General features: G+C 51.0%; 1 protein-coding gene across 3 annotated transcripts in view; it reads left to right on the top strand.

Annotated features, from left to right (window-relative positions):
- The window catches only part of Abcb9 (ATP binding cassette subfamily B member 9), a 36,053-nt gene extending 32,533 nt beyond the window's left edge, over positions 1–3,520 (top strand). For all 3 annotated transcript variants that reach the window (XM_038346406.2, XM_038346405.2, XM_038346404.2), the window contains exon 12: positions 2,462–3,520. In XM_038346406.2, the coding sequence (XP_038202334.1) occupies positions 2,462–2,722 (261 nt within the window). In that variant the 3' untranslated portion in view covers positions 2,723–3,520. The remainder of the gene's footprint in view (positions 1–2,461) is intronic.
- The last annotated feature ends 9,356 nt before the right edge of the window (positions 3,521–12,876 follow it).

Here is a 12,876-nt window from a genome sequence, read left to right as displayed (position 1 = left end):
AGCCCCTCTCAGCTAGCTAGGAAGAGCAGTGTTGTTTGAGCCAGAGTATGTGCCACTTTGGGGACAGACTGCCCACTCTCACCTGAGACCTTCCTTTTTACTGGCTCTGGAGTTAACCCTGAACATGTCCATAAATGTGAGAGTCGAGACCCTGGGTGATGAAATGTGTCTCCCCAACTGGGCCAGCCATGACCCTCCTGACCCAGACATGGGGTATGGCTACTGAGCTGGAGGGAACAAGCGTCTCTTTCCTTTACTACCAGGGCGTGAGAAAAGACCTCAGCTAAGGGCAGCAAGGCTGCGGGAAGCAGAAGCCACAGAACAGAACTGGGTGCTTGAGGAGAGTCAGGGGGCAAAGTCAAATGGCAATGAGTCAAAGTGTTACAAAGAAAATAAAGCCCTCAGATGCCTGAATGTGAACAAAAACTGAAAACAAGTGGGACTAACCAAAAACTCCAGTGAACCAGACCAGTGCCTAGACCCAAATGCCCCACAGCAAATAAAACCAGCGCTGTCTCACACCCAACAAATGCCATGGGCCCAAGCAAGGGAAGCCTGAGAGCACCCCAGAAGGACCGCAGCCATACACTCGAGATAAAATGCCAGATGGCTTAGACTCAGTGGGTCCCTACCAGTACCTCGCTTCCAGCTCCTCTAGTGAAAAGTGGATGGTTCTTGAATCCCACACTGGGTAGCATACACATGACTCTCACCTCACAGGGAGTTACTGTATCCTGGAGCCAATATGAGGGACCTCAGCCTGGGCACGTAGATTATCCCAAATTTCATGTTCCAACATAGAAGCCGTTTCATGAAGTTTTTATAGTAACAGAACAAAGAGAGTCATTAGTCCAAACACTTTCAAACGCATCAGCGGAAACATCAGAGAGACAGATTATAGCCAAGAGGAGAGATCTCAGCTTCTCTGATCGTCAAAGGATGTTAGATCTGACACAGAGGTGGGCAAGGGATAACAATTTAGGAGGCTACAGCTAGCCCAAGACAAGCTGTAATCTGCTCTGGGCTGCCCACCCCCAGCATTGCAGCTCTGTCCAGACAGACAGCCTCTCCGCAGTCAGTGGCCATGTCCTTGGTGCTGGTTAGTTGCCCATGCCCATCCTGCCAAGGGCCAGTCAGCCCTTCACACAGATGGTGGCTGGCCTGGTCCCAGGCACCATGCCCTGCTTTAGACACTGGAGCTACAGAGATAGACAAGACCTCTGTCCTCATGGCATTCCAGTCTTGTGGGACAGACAGGTCACAAGTCCCTGTAGCCTGTGCTCCAGAGAACTGTCAATCATCTATGCCAGTAAAGGGATGGGCAGCTGCTGTCCAGCATACACACATCTGGGCTTTCAGTGAAGCCTTGAAGCAGCTGAGCTCCCTTTGCCTGGTGCAGAGGTAACAGGCACTTAAAGGGACAGCAAGGGAGGGAGGAAGGGACAGAACTTGTACAGCATGGCAGAGGCTGTCAGTATGGGCATACAGCATGTCCTGTGTCCAGTGGTAGTGATGGAGGTTGTGATTGTGACTTCCCTCAGAGGACAGGACTCGCTCCATCTCTGTGATCTTGTTCTAGACCAGTGGCTCTCGGGTCCTTGAGAGACAGTAGGTAGTAGGAGCTAAATGCATATCGCAGAGCAACAGAGGGCACACGTGTTGAGTCCTAGTTAGTAAATGTGGAGGGAAGTGCGGGCAGGGCCTGTGGCAGGTACTGACTCAGATAGGAAATGCATACACCAATGCTGGGCATTCTCAGGAAGGCACCCAAGGGTCATTGTGCTTCTAGGAGCCCCTCTGCAGCACAGTGGCACCATGGGGGTTACATGGAGTCATCATGTACTCTCTGGCACTCACTGTGAGGACCAGGCTGTAAGTCACCTCTTAGCTAAGACCTGAGAGCTAAGGAGCCACCCTGGGGAGTTCTGAGGGGCAAGGGCAGCAGGGTGTTCAAAGCCCCGGGTCAGTGGAGGGGGGAGGATAGGGAAAAGGCAGGAGGTGATGACGAGGCAGGACTCACTATGAAGCTTATCAACCAATGCCCACAGGTTGTCCTCTGATTCCACACGTTTCTGTGTTCATGTGCACACAGACAGTGTGCCTCCATGTGTGTAAGGGGAGTGGGTAGCACCAACAGGAAAGCTGGAGTCCTACAGCGGGAAGTGAGGGGAAGAAATGAACAGATGCTGCTGCTCAGGGCTGCTCAGGACCTGCTCTTCCTGGCTCAGGCCTTGGGGCTGACGGGTATCTGGTCATCCAGGCGCCCCCTTATTTAGGCTCGGGCCTTGGGGCTGACGGGTGCTATCTCTGGTCCTCCAGGCGCCCCTTATTTAGCACTTGGGCTGTCTGAACTAGGGACTCGTTTTACAACCCAAGAACTGAATGTCAGGTGGCAGCAGTGGGCAGAGCAGCGTGTGCGATGCTGTGCAGCCCCTGAACCTCTCTGTCCTGTTCCCTCCAGATCCAGCAGGCCATCCATGGCAACCTGCAGAGACACACGGTGCTGATCATTGCACACCGGCTGAGTACCGTGGAGCGAGCGCACCTCATCGTGGTGCTAGACAAGGGCCGTGTGGTGCAGCAGGGCACACACCAGCAGCTGCTGGCACAGGGCGGCCTCTATGCCAAGCTGGTGCAACGCCAGATGCTGGGACTTGAGCACCACTCGGACTACACAGCTGGCCACAATGAGCCGCCCAGCAACGGCGAGCACAAGGCCTGACAGCCAGGCTGGCTGGACACTAGGCCCCAGCTGCAGCACTGGAGGCAACCTGCCAAGCCCCACTCTTGCTTCCTGCATCTTGCCTCCTTCCACCTGCTCCCCAGGCCCCCACTGGCTGCCATGGGCAACCCTCTTCTACCGTCTCCCTTCTTGGCCCCTCCAGGCCTGCCAAGGTAGAGCAGCCTTTTTAAACCAAGTCACCAGGGTGTTTACTGCTCCATTCAACGCGCTCCAGTCAACTAGATTTCAAAAACACTTTTCTTTTTGGGACTGGCAGTGAGGAAGCTCACTAAGCTGTCCTCATGACTTCTGAGCCAGGAGTGCACGGCCCTTCCTAACACCTGGAGGCCAGCTGGGAGAGAACTAAGCAGCCTCCTCTGCCCCTGTCCCCTAGGGGGACTCACAGGTTGGCCTCTGTCCTTCCAGCCTCCCTGCTCTGAGTCAGGCCAGGGGTGGGCAGAAGAGTGGGAGGGGACTGACTGCCCACTAACCCCTGCCAATAAAAGCCAGTCTCACTGTGAACCACCAGGAACCTCAGAGGAGGGGCTGGTCAGGCCTGGCGGGCCTTGGGGTGCCCCCAGCCCCATCCCCAGCACTTGAGCCCTTCATCCTTGCCCCTGGCTGGCACCCTCCCCTCATGTCCACCCTGCTATTCTGCAGAGGACCCCTGTTTGTGAGATAAGTTCTCTGATTGGTAGAGGGAGAGGGACCGAGGTAATGCCCAGGGTCTGGCCTTGTCCTGGTTTTGAGGTTTTGGGAGAACTGGGTCAATAAAGTGTACACTACCTCTGACCTCTACCCCAGGAGGCTTCCCATGGATCTGGCTTTCTCTGGGCCCTGCGCAGTGCAGACATGCAGGAGCAATTCAGGGTGCGTCTTGAAGCCCCAGTCTGTGCTCGTCACAGCCCTAGGAATGGAGCAGATGTGTGTCAGCTTCCTCCATAGGGCCGGGGCAGTCAAGTTGATAGTCCCCAAATGCCAGGGACCCCCGTGCTTCCATGACAGCCAAAGCCAGCCGACACCGTCCGGTTTCTGTCCATCAAGGTGAGGGCCTCCCACACCCACCCAATCTGAGGTAGAGAACACGCACTGTCTAGGGATCTTGATCCAGTTAAAGAATTAAAAGGTAGGACCTGTTTACCCCAAATTTGTGGACCAGTCAGCCTCCCTGTCTTTGTTCAGACTGACCAACCCTAAATTAGGGGAGGAAAACCCCATCTTGAGCTGAACAGGCTGGTCCACTGGCGGGGGCCCATGCGCAGGAGAGGAAGCCTGCCCTTTTGTATCAGGTGAAGGGGGAGAGGCCAGCCGTCCTAGCATTTTGCCATCTTTAGTACCCATAGTCACGGCCCCTAACCCATCTGTCTGCCCCCAGGGAATCTAATTTCTAGTTCCTCAACACTGCACTGTGGGAAGAAAGGCCTGGGCCTAAGAAGGGCCTGTGACTAATTCAGCTCTGACTTTAAGACAGGGTCTCTTTATGGTGAGCCGACCTTGAACTCATGACCTCTGAGTATTGCTATGCTCATGAGGCTAATCTGAGGGAGGCAATTCTTCAGCTGAGACCCCTCTTCTCAGGTGTGTCTAGGCTATGTCATGTTGACGAAGACTAGCCAGCACAGGTGCTGTCCGGAGCCTTGCTTTGCCTATGTTTATCTATGGTGACTATATTTTGTAGATACTAATATTGTAAAGCCCCAACAAGATACATAGATGAGCCAGACTAGCCCAGAGGAAAGCTAGGATTGCTGAGGTGCCCTTCCACGCAGTGTCCCCTTTCTGGGCCTCAGTTTCCCCATCTATAAAAGGGGGATGCTTGCAAGAACTTCCTGCTTCTCTGCTCTTACCTAGATGGGGGCTCTGGGGTGGACGTAGGTCATTTGCTTCCTCTCGTTGCTGTGACAAATGCAGAAGAAATGTACAGTCTCATGGTGTGGGAGACCACAAATCTAAAGCAGGGCTTCTTGGGGCCCTTCCAAATTCTGGTGATGCCTGTGTTCTTCAGCTAGTGGCCCCATCACTCCAGACTCAACCTCTGTCTTCATCTCCAGCCTTTGAAAGTCCTTGGTATCTGGGGTCTCCCTGTGCTTTTATCAGAACCTGACATCGTGCTGAGGTGGCCTGGGTAATTCAGGGTGAGCTTATCTTGAGGGCCTTGGCATAGTCATGTCTGCCAGAGCTTTCCTCCAACCAGGGTCCATTCTCAGGTCCCAGGTACTTGGCATGGATATCTTTTGGGGTATCCACACAGCTCACCACAAAGGGAAACCTGTAGCCTGGGTCACGTCAACCTCAGAACACATCTGGTTTGTAGAATTACAGGTTTGTAGTGGGTTGGTCTTCGGATGATTCCAGATTAAGCTGGAAAAACCAACTGTAGAGTGGAGGCCAGGGCCTCTGTCCTCCCCAACCCCGCGCCGACTGAGAATAATGTATCAGGGTTGAAAAGAAAACCTCCTCAGGATAGGCAAGTTATAAATCTCAAAGCTGCCTGGTGGATGATAAAGGAAAAGATAAACCAGCCTTTTGGAGAACAGCCACTTCAGAGAAAGGTAAGCCCAGCGTACCAAGAGAAGCACGCTTCATCTCTGGCTAACCTGAAGGAAGAGAAAGGGGCAGCTCTGCCTCCTGGAGTAGTTTTTCCCGAGGACACGGTCAGCTGCTTCACCACACATTGGCTCCAGCTGTCTCCCGTTAGCAGGCGCCATGACCCACACCTGAGGGGTCTTTAGCCATGGCTCAGGAATTGCAGCCTCAGTATTAGACCCCCTACTCCCCTGAGTCCCTGCAGCTTCCAGATGAAGGAGTGAGCAGCTGCCAGAGGGCTCTGGTGTGGGCAGGCACCTCTGCCCCCCTCCCAGCAGCTGTGGGTCCAGGACGCTAACCTCTTCTAGGCCAGGTGGTCAGCTCCAACACCCCAGTTTATAAAACCAAGCCTGAAAGTGAGGCCTTTGTCAGTGAAAGAACTTTCTAGAGTCGGAGCTAGCTCCTCTTTTGGGGATAGCTATGAATTTAGAAATAAATGTTTGATTTTGGATGCAGTTTAAACTCACAGAAATGCCACAGCAACAGTCCAGAATCTTTACACAGCTCCGTGGTCCCCCACACGTGACAGGTTCGTCTATCCCACTAGAAACAACACACATTCTCTCGGTCACTGAAATTCCAAGCTTTTTTGTGCTTTATCAATTTTTCCACCAATGTCTTTCTGTTCCTGGGTTCAGACCAGGGTGCTAAGATACATCTAGTGATATTTCTCAGTTTAAGGGAATAAAATGGTATAAAACTGTATAAAATTCATCACGGCGGTAGCTTAGCCACCACGATCTAATTCTGGGATATTTTCATTACCCAAAAGAAACTATCTACCCATGAACCCACACTCCCTCCTCTCCGGCCCCTCTAGCCACTAATCTACTGCTCTCAAGCTGCAGGCGGCAGACATTTCACACAAATCCTACAACAAGGAACCCTGTGTGCCTGGCTGCTCACTCCCTCAGCATCGTGTTTCCAATGTTCATCCATATTGGTGCCTGGGTCAGAACTGTATCCTCCTTATGGCTGAATAACAGCCCATTGTATGGGCAGACCACATTCTGTGTGTCTATTCACCGCTGATGGACGTCTGGCTGTCTCCACCCTTTGACTGTTTTGAACCGTGCTGTTGTGAACATTTCTGTTTTTGTACAATCTATTTACAGTTCTCTTGGGTGTGATGGGGTCAAAGCACGACCCTGCTTAACTGCTTGAGGTCCCACCCAACTGTTCTCCACAGCAGCTGCACCAGTTTACACACCCAGTAACAAGTAGGGTGCAGTGGCTCACACTTGAGATCTTAGCGGTCAAGAAGCTGATACAGCAGGATTATTCTGAGTTCAAGGACAGCCTGCATTGCAGTGTGAGAATGTCTCAAAATTTTAAAATAAACAAACAAAGGCAAACAGCAATGCCCAAGGGTTCCAGTTTCTCCCTGTCCCCTTAGTGTTTGATATTTTCTATTACTTGTTTTTTTAGTTATATAGGCTGGAAAGACAAGAAAGCCGCCAGCCTCCTGGTGCTGATGTGGGTTCTGAGGCTCCTCATGCTGAAGCACTGTAACCTCTGAGCCATTTCCCCAGCCTGTTTATTTAGATAGATTTGTTTGTTTGGAGACAGGGTAGCCCTGTCTACGTAGCCCTGGCTGTCCTGTAACTTACAATGTAGATCAGGCTGGCCTTGGACTCACAGAAATCCACCTGCCTCTGCCTCCTGAGTTCTGAGATTAAAGGGGTGTACCACTACACCCAGCTCTAGAGACTAAATCTTACTCTGTAGCCCAGGCTGACATTGAATTCACAGACCCTCCTGCTAACTCAGCCTCCAGAGTGCTAGAATTACTAAAGCCACCACACTTGGCAAAAGTTAGCTTTTTGTAAGGGCTGGTGAGATGGCTCAGCAGGTAAAGGCACTTGCTGCCAAACTGATGACCTGAGTTTGATATCTGGAGTCCACTTGAAAGGGGAGAACCAACTCCTGAAAATTGTCTTCTGATTTCCATATGGATGCTATGACGCATACACACATACACACACATATACACACGTACATACATACGTGCGCGCGCGCACACACACAATGTAGTCTCTGTTAGGGACTAGAGAGACAAGGTGGTTAAAAGCACTGGCCACTCTTCCCGAAGACCTAGGTTTGAATCCCAGCTCCCACGTGGTAACTCGAAACCACCTGTAACTTCAGTTCCAGGGGAGCCCAAGCCTCTTCTGGTCTCTGGTAGCACTGTATCCTTTTGGTGCACACACATGTACATAAGAAGCTGCTGTGAGTCCCACCAGGCTGCTCCATGCGTAGGGCTTGGAAGGCGGGGCACAGGCTGGCCTTCATCCAGAAACCACTGGGTCAGGTTTGAGGATGCAGGATGGCATCGGAACTGCTGGGTCACTAAATGCCAGGTGTCCTCGTGGGTTAGAATGTCCTGTCTCAGATGCCCTGCAAGATACCTGGGACACCCCGAGGAAAAGTCGAGCTGGCCCCCAAAGCCTTGTGGATCAGTGTCAGGACAGCACGTGACGGTTAAAGTAACAGAGTGAGGAGGTGAATTTGACTCGGTGGTTCTCTGGCTGGACCCCAGCACCGCAGAGAAAGGCGTGTTAAGACCTTGAAGATGATGATGGTGATGTAGATGATGGGGTTATTTTTTAAGACAGGGTCTTGCTATGTAGTCCAGACTAGCCTCAAACTCACAATCCTTCTGCCTCAGTCTTCAGAGTGCCGGGGTTCAGCCCTTCCCCTGCCTAAGGATGACTGCACTGCAAAGCCTGGGAACCCATTGTGTGTCTCTCAGTCTGGGTTTGAGAAAGTGCAGGTCAGTCTTCTGGGAACTGGCATTATCTTTCTCAGTGGGAGCATCAGCCACTTGAATACTTAACTTCCTGGTTATGCATGAAGCCAGGCACTGAATCCAAAAGAAAGGCACAGTACAGGATGTGCCCTAGAATGTTATCTGGGGAGATGCTGTGATTGGCACGTGTTCCTCTGAGAAACCTGATCCCCAACACCAGGGACACAGAGGGAGGTGATCAGGCCATCAGAGGGCCCATGGGCATCTGTCAAAGCAACTCTGGCACTCTCTTGCTCTTGCCACGTGGCATTTTCTATTAAGCAAGAGGCCTGTGCCTCAGTCTCTGGAACCACAACATATAAATACATTTCAGTTCATGATAAACTAACCTGGTCTGTGTGATGTGTGCCAGGTGTGAAGGTGCCTGCCTGAACTCCTGCAGCACTTGGGAGGTGGAGACAGGAGGATCAATAGTTCAAGGTCATGCTTGGCTATGTAGTGAATTTGAGACCAGCGCGGGCTGAGATCCTATCTCAAATACTGAACAACAGTAGCGTAGGGAGTGCACATCCATAGTGGGCTGTGTCTCTGAGGTTTGCAGACAGAGCATGAAGGTGTCATACAATCAATTACATATTTCACTAAGAGTGAAAATAAGGGACTGGAGAGATGATTTGGTGGAAGAGCACAGATTGCTCTTGCAGAGGATCCGAGATCCCAGCACCCGTATTGGGTGATTTACAGGCTTATAACCACTGATAGCTCCAGCTCCAAAGGAAGACATGCGTGCTCAAACCCACAGAGACATACATATACACCTAATTTAAAAGAGGAGAGGGCTGGAGAGATGGATCAGCATTTAAGGGTGCTAGTGGATCTTGCAGAGGACCCAGGGTTGGTTCCGCACACCCACAGGACAGCCCACAACCTTCTGTAACTCCAGTTCTTGAGGATCTGGTGCCCCATTCTGGCCTCTGTGGGCTCTAGGTATTCATGTAGTAATGCATACACATACACACATGAAAAACACTTATACACATAACATAAAATAAATACATTTTATATTAAAATAAGAGGTGGCCAGATTGCTCAGTGAGTAAAAGCCGACCCCAAAATGCTAGTGACCTAAGTTTGTCCCCAGGATCTTGTGCATGGTGACAGGAAAGAAATGACCCCCTGCCAGTGGTCCTCTGACCGCCACATGGCGCTGCCGCACATACACAGAAATAAACAAACAGGGGGCTGGAGAGATGGCTCAGCGGTTAAGAGCATTGCCTGCTCTTCCAAAGGTCCTTAGTTCAATTCCCAGCAACCACATGGTGGCTCACAACCATGTGTAATGAGATCTGGTGCCCTCTTCTGGCCTGCAGACATACACACAGACAGAATGTTGTATACATAATAAATAAATAAATATTTTAAAAAAAGAAATAAACAGACCAACAGATGTTAAAAACAATCAAAGACCTCCAATACCTGGGAGGCTGAGGCAGGAGGCTCAGTAGGCCAGCCTGGGCTACAGAGCCAAACCTTGATGAAACCATTCCTGACAGCTGTCCTGATGCTGGCACACATTTGCTGTAATGTTCTCGGGAGAGGTTCGACTATCCAAATGACCTCTGGACATGGGGGCCAGAGTGCTAAGAGCCTGTACCAACCCACCTCGGGAAGACTTCCTGGAAGAGATGGAAATCTGTCCCCGTCTCTGCTGACGGAACAGCCATCACTGAGCCCATGGGAGCGGGCCTGCCCCACAGGAAGCTGCTGTCCGTCACGTTGCCACCAGGAAGTCCTGGTTTCCTCCACAATCTCAAACGTGAGCCTGGGTTTCTAGGCCATTCCAGGGATGCGTGCCAGGGTGTTCACACCTATAATCCCAACATTTGGAGTATCATGAGTTGGAGGCCCACATAGCCTGGACTACATAGAAGCACTATCTCAAAAAACAAATAGTAACAACAAAAAAATTTCGGAGATAAACCGGGCAGTGGTGGCGCACGCCTTTAATCCCAGCGCTCAGGAGCACAGGAAGGTGGATCTCTGTGAGTTCGAGGCCAGCCTGGTCTACAGAGCAAGTTCCAGGACAGCCAGGGCTACACAGAACAAGAAACCCTGTCTTGGAAAAAAAAATCAAATTGGGGCCAGCGCGATGCCTGAGTGAGTGAAGTGGTGGAGAATCAGCCTAGGCTGTGCAAGCCCTGAGCTCCACGCTAGCAGGGAGATATTAACGATGATAATACAACAGTCACTGTGGGTCAGCCGCTCCACACTGAGGGCCAGAGATAGCTGTGCTGAGTCACTAGTCAGGAAGCAGAGGCGGAACACCTCCCGCCCTGGGCTCCGGGTGCTTTGGTTGGTAAGAGGAGCGAGGAAGCTGGCCTCTCAAACAGCGCGTCCTCCAGGGCGGTCCTAACAGCCACCGCGGCAGTCCTCATGTCTCTGTAGCACCTGACTTCGGAGAGACTGAGATCAGCCAGCAAGCCTTTACTGAGTCACCTCTGCGGACCAAACACGTGGCTCGGGATGTCTCCAGCATGAGGACAATGAGCTCCAAAGGGTGACAAGAGGAGCCGAGACCAAAGGGATGCAGGAGAGCAGCTCTACTGAGCTGGGCTTGTCTGAGGAGGTGACATGTGAGTTCCGACCTGAATAGAAGTTTGGTAATTCCTGGAAAAGCAGAACAGCTAGGGTGCAGCTCGGCGGCGATGCACAGGTCAATGCTGTGCTCCTAGCATCCTCCAGAGAGCTCAGCATCACCATGTGACCTAGCAAATTCAAACCTAGATATTTCTCCAAAGGGAACGGAAACCTCTGCAGAGACACACACAAACATTCCTGATGTCTGTCCTGAGAGCTACAGGGTGAGAACTCACAAACTGTGTTCTTTGTACACTGTGGAAAGTTCACGCCATAGTGTGGATGAGGGAGAAAGACACCGGACACGCTAAGCACAGTAAGTCACATATCCTAGGATTTCCTTTGCCAGTCTCTCCCACCCCAAAGGCAGAGGACAGGACCCGGGGCCTTGACCATGCTAAGCAAGTTTTGTTTTGTTTGAGAGAGGGTCTCATTATACAGACGGGGCTAGCCGTCTGAACACTGGGATTCCAGGTGTGAGCCACACCATCCAGCTTTACATATGATATGGACTTGTTCTCTTCAGAATCTCTTTTGTTTTTGGAGACAGGGTTTCGCTGTAGCTTTGGAGCCTGTGCTGGATGGAACCTGTTCATAGACCAGGCTGACCTCAAACTCAGAGATCTATCTGCCTCTGCCTCCTGAGTGCTGGGATTAAAGGCGTGCGCCACCACCGCCCATCTATTCAGAATCTTAAAATCTTACAGGGGCAGAGAACAAAACTGTGGCTGCCAGGGAAAAAGCGGGAATGAGTGTTTAATGGAGACAAGAGGGTTTACTGGATGGTGAGTTTTCTAACCAGAGACCTGTGGCTGCAGGACGTGTGACGTGTGGTCGCCCTTACACCAAGGAATTTTGAGTTTTAAAATAGCATGAGGTGAGCCGGACGGTGGTGGCGCACGCCTTTAATCCCAGCACTCGGGAGGCAGAGGCAGGCGGATCTCTGTGAGTTCGAGGCCAGCCTGGTCTACAAGAGCTAGTTCCAGGACAGGCTCTAAAAAAGCTGCAGAGAAACCCTGTCTCGAAAAACCAAAAAAAAAGGAAAAAAAATAGCATGAGGTTTTCATGTCATTAAGAGGGAAAAAGTTAAAAAGGAAAGGGGTGCTGGAGAGATGGCTCAGCAGTTAAGAGAAGTGGCTGCTTTTCAGGAGGACCAGGGTTCAAATCCCAGCATTGTAGGCCCATATTTCTGTATGGTGTGGCTACCAGGCACAAAAGCCATAGGCCCCACGAGGCTCTGCAGACAAGCTGTCTGCCTAACAAAGATCAGGATGTGCTGCTCCTTCCACTTTTGTTATTAATGTAGATCGCCTGAGGAGAGGTGTTGGCTGAAGCTGATCAGGATGTTTGGTGCTCCTTTCTTTTATAATTTGGAGGATGTCTTATAGAGATGCTAATTTAGGCCTATTTGACAGCTAGCACACTCACAAACAGGTAGACGTGAACGTGACAAAAAGCCATTTACCTGGTTACCTAGGAGACAGCCTAATGTATTTTCCCCCGCTCAATTGATATGATGAGATATAAACTGGAGAATAAACGGGAGAGATCTTGCCCTTCAAGGAGGAAGGACAGGCTCCAAAGCCACAGAGAAACCCTGTCTCGAAAAAAAAAAAAAAAAAAAAAAAAAAACAAAAAAAAACAAAAAAAAAAAAAAAACAAGGAGGACCGTGTAAGTTGTGTCTGATTATTTCTCGCGACTCCGTTTCAGTCTAGTTAGGGACACAGCACGCACAAGGCAGCTCACAGCTGTCTCTAACTCCAGTTCCAGGGGATCCAAGGCCCTCGTACAGACATATATGCAGGCAAAACACCAATGCACATAAAAAACCAACTGTTTTTTTTTTTTTTTTAAAAAAAAAAAAAAAAAAGATGACACTGTCCTAGTGGTATGCACCTCTCACCCCAGAACTTAGGAAGCAGAGGAAGGAGCCCAGTTGGGGCTACATGGTGAGACTGTCTCAAAAAGAAAAAAGGAAAGGAAAGAAAAGTGTGTGTGTGTGGGGGGGGGGATATCTGTCTTGCCCAGAACACTGAGGTCAAAGGTCTTGCGGCAGGAGGAAGCTGGGATGTCTGTGGGGCAGGCAATGGGCAGTAGACAGAAGGTGGAGGGTGTGAGGGAGGATGGGACAGGGACCTGTGGCCCCCCCAGAGGTGGCTCTTAATACAGGAAGACTGAGGG

Source organism: Arvicola amphibius, chromosome 10 (assembly GCF_903992535.2).
Source record: "Arvicola amphibius chromosome 10, mArvAmp1.2, whole genome shotgun sequence".
Classification (NCBI taxonomy): Eukaryota; Metazoa; Chordata; class Mammalia; order Rodentia; family Cricetidae; genus Arvicola; species Arvicola amphibius.
The sequence above is the reverse complement of the archived record's forward strand: the minus strand, read 5'-3'. Positions and strand labels throughout refer to the sequence as shown.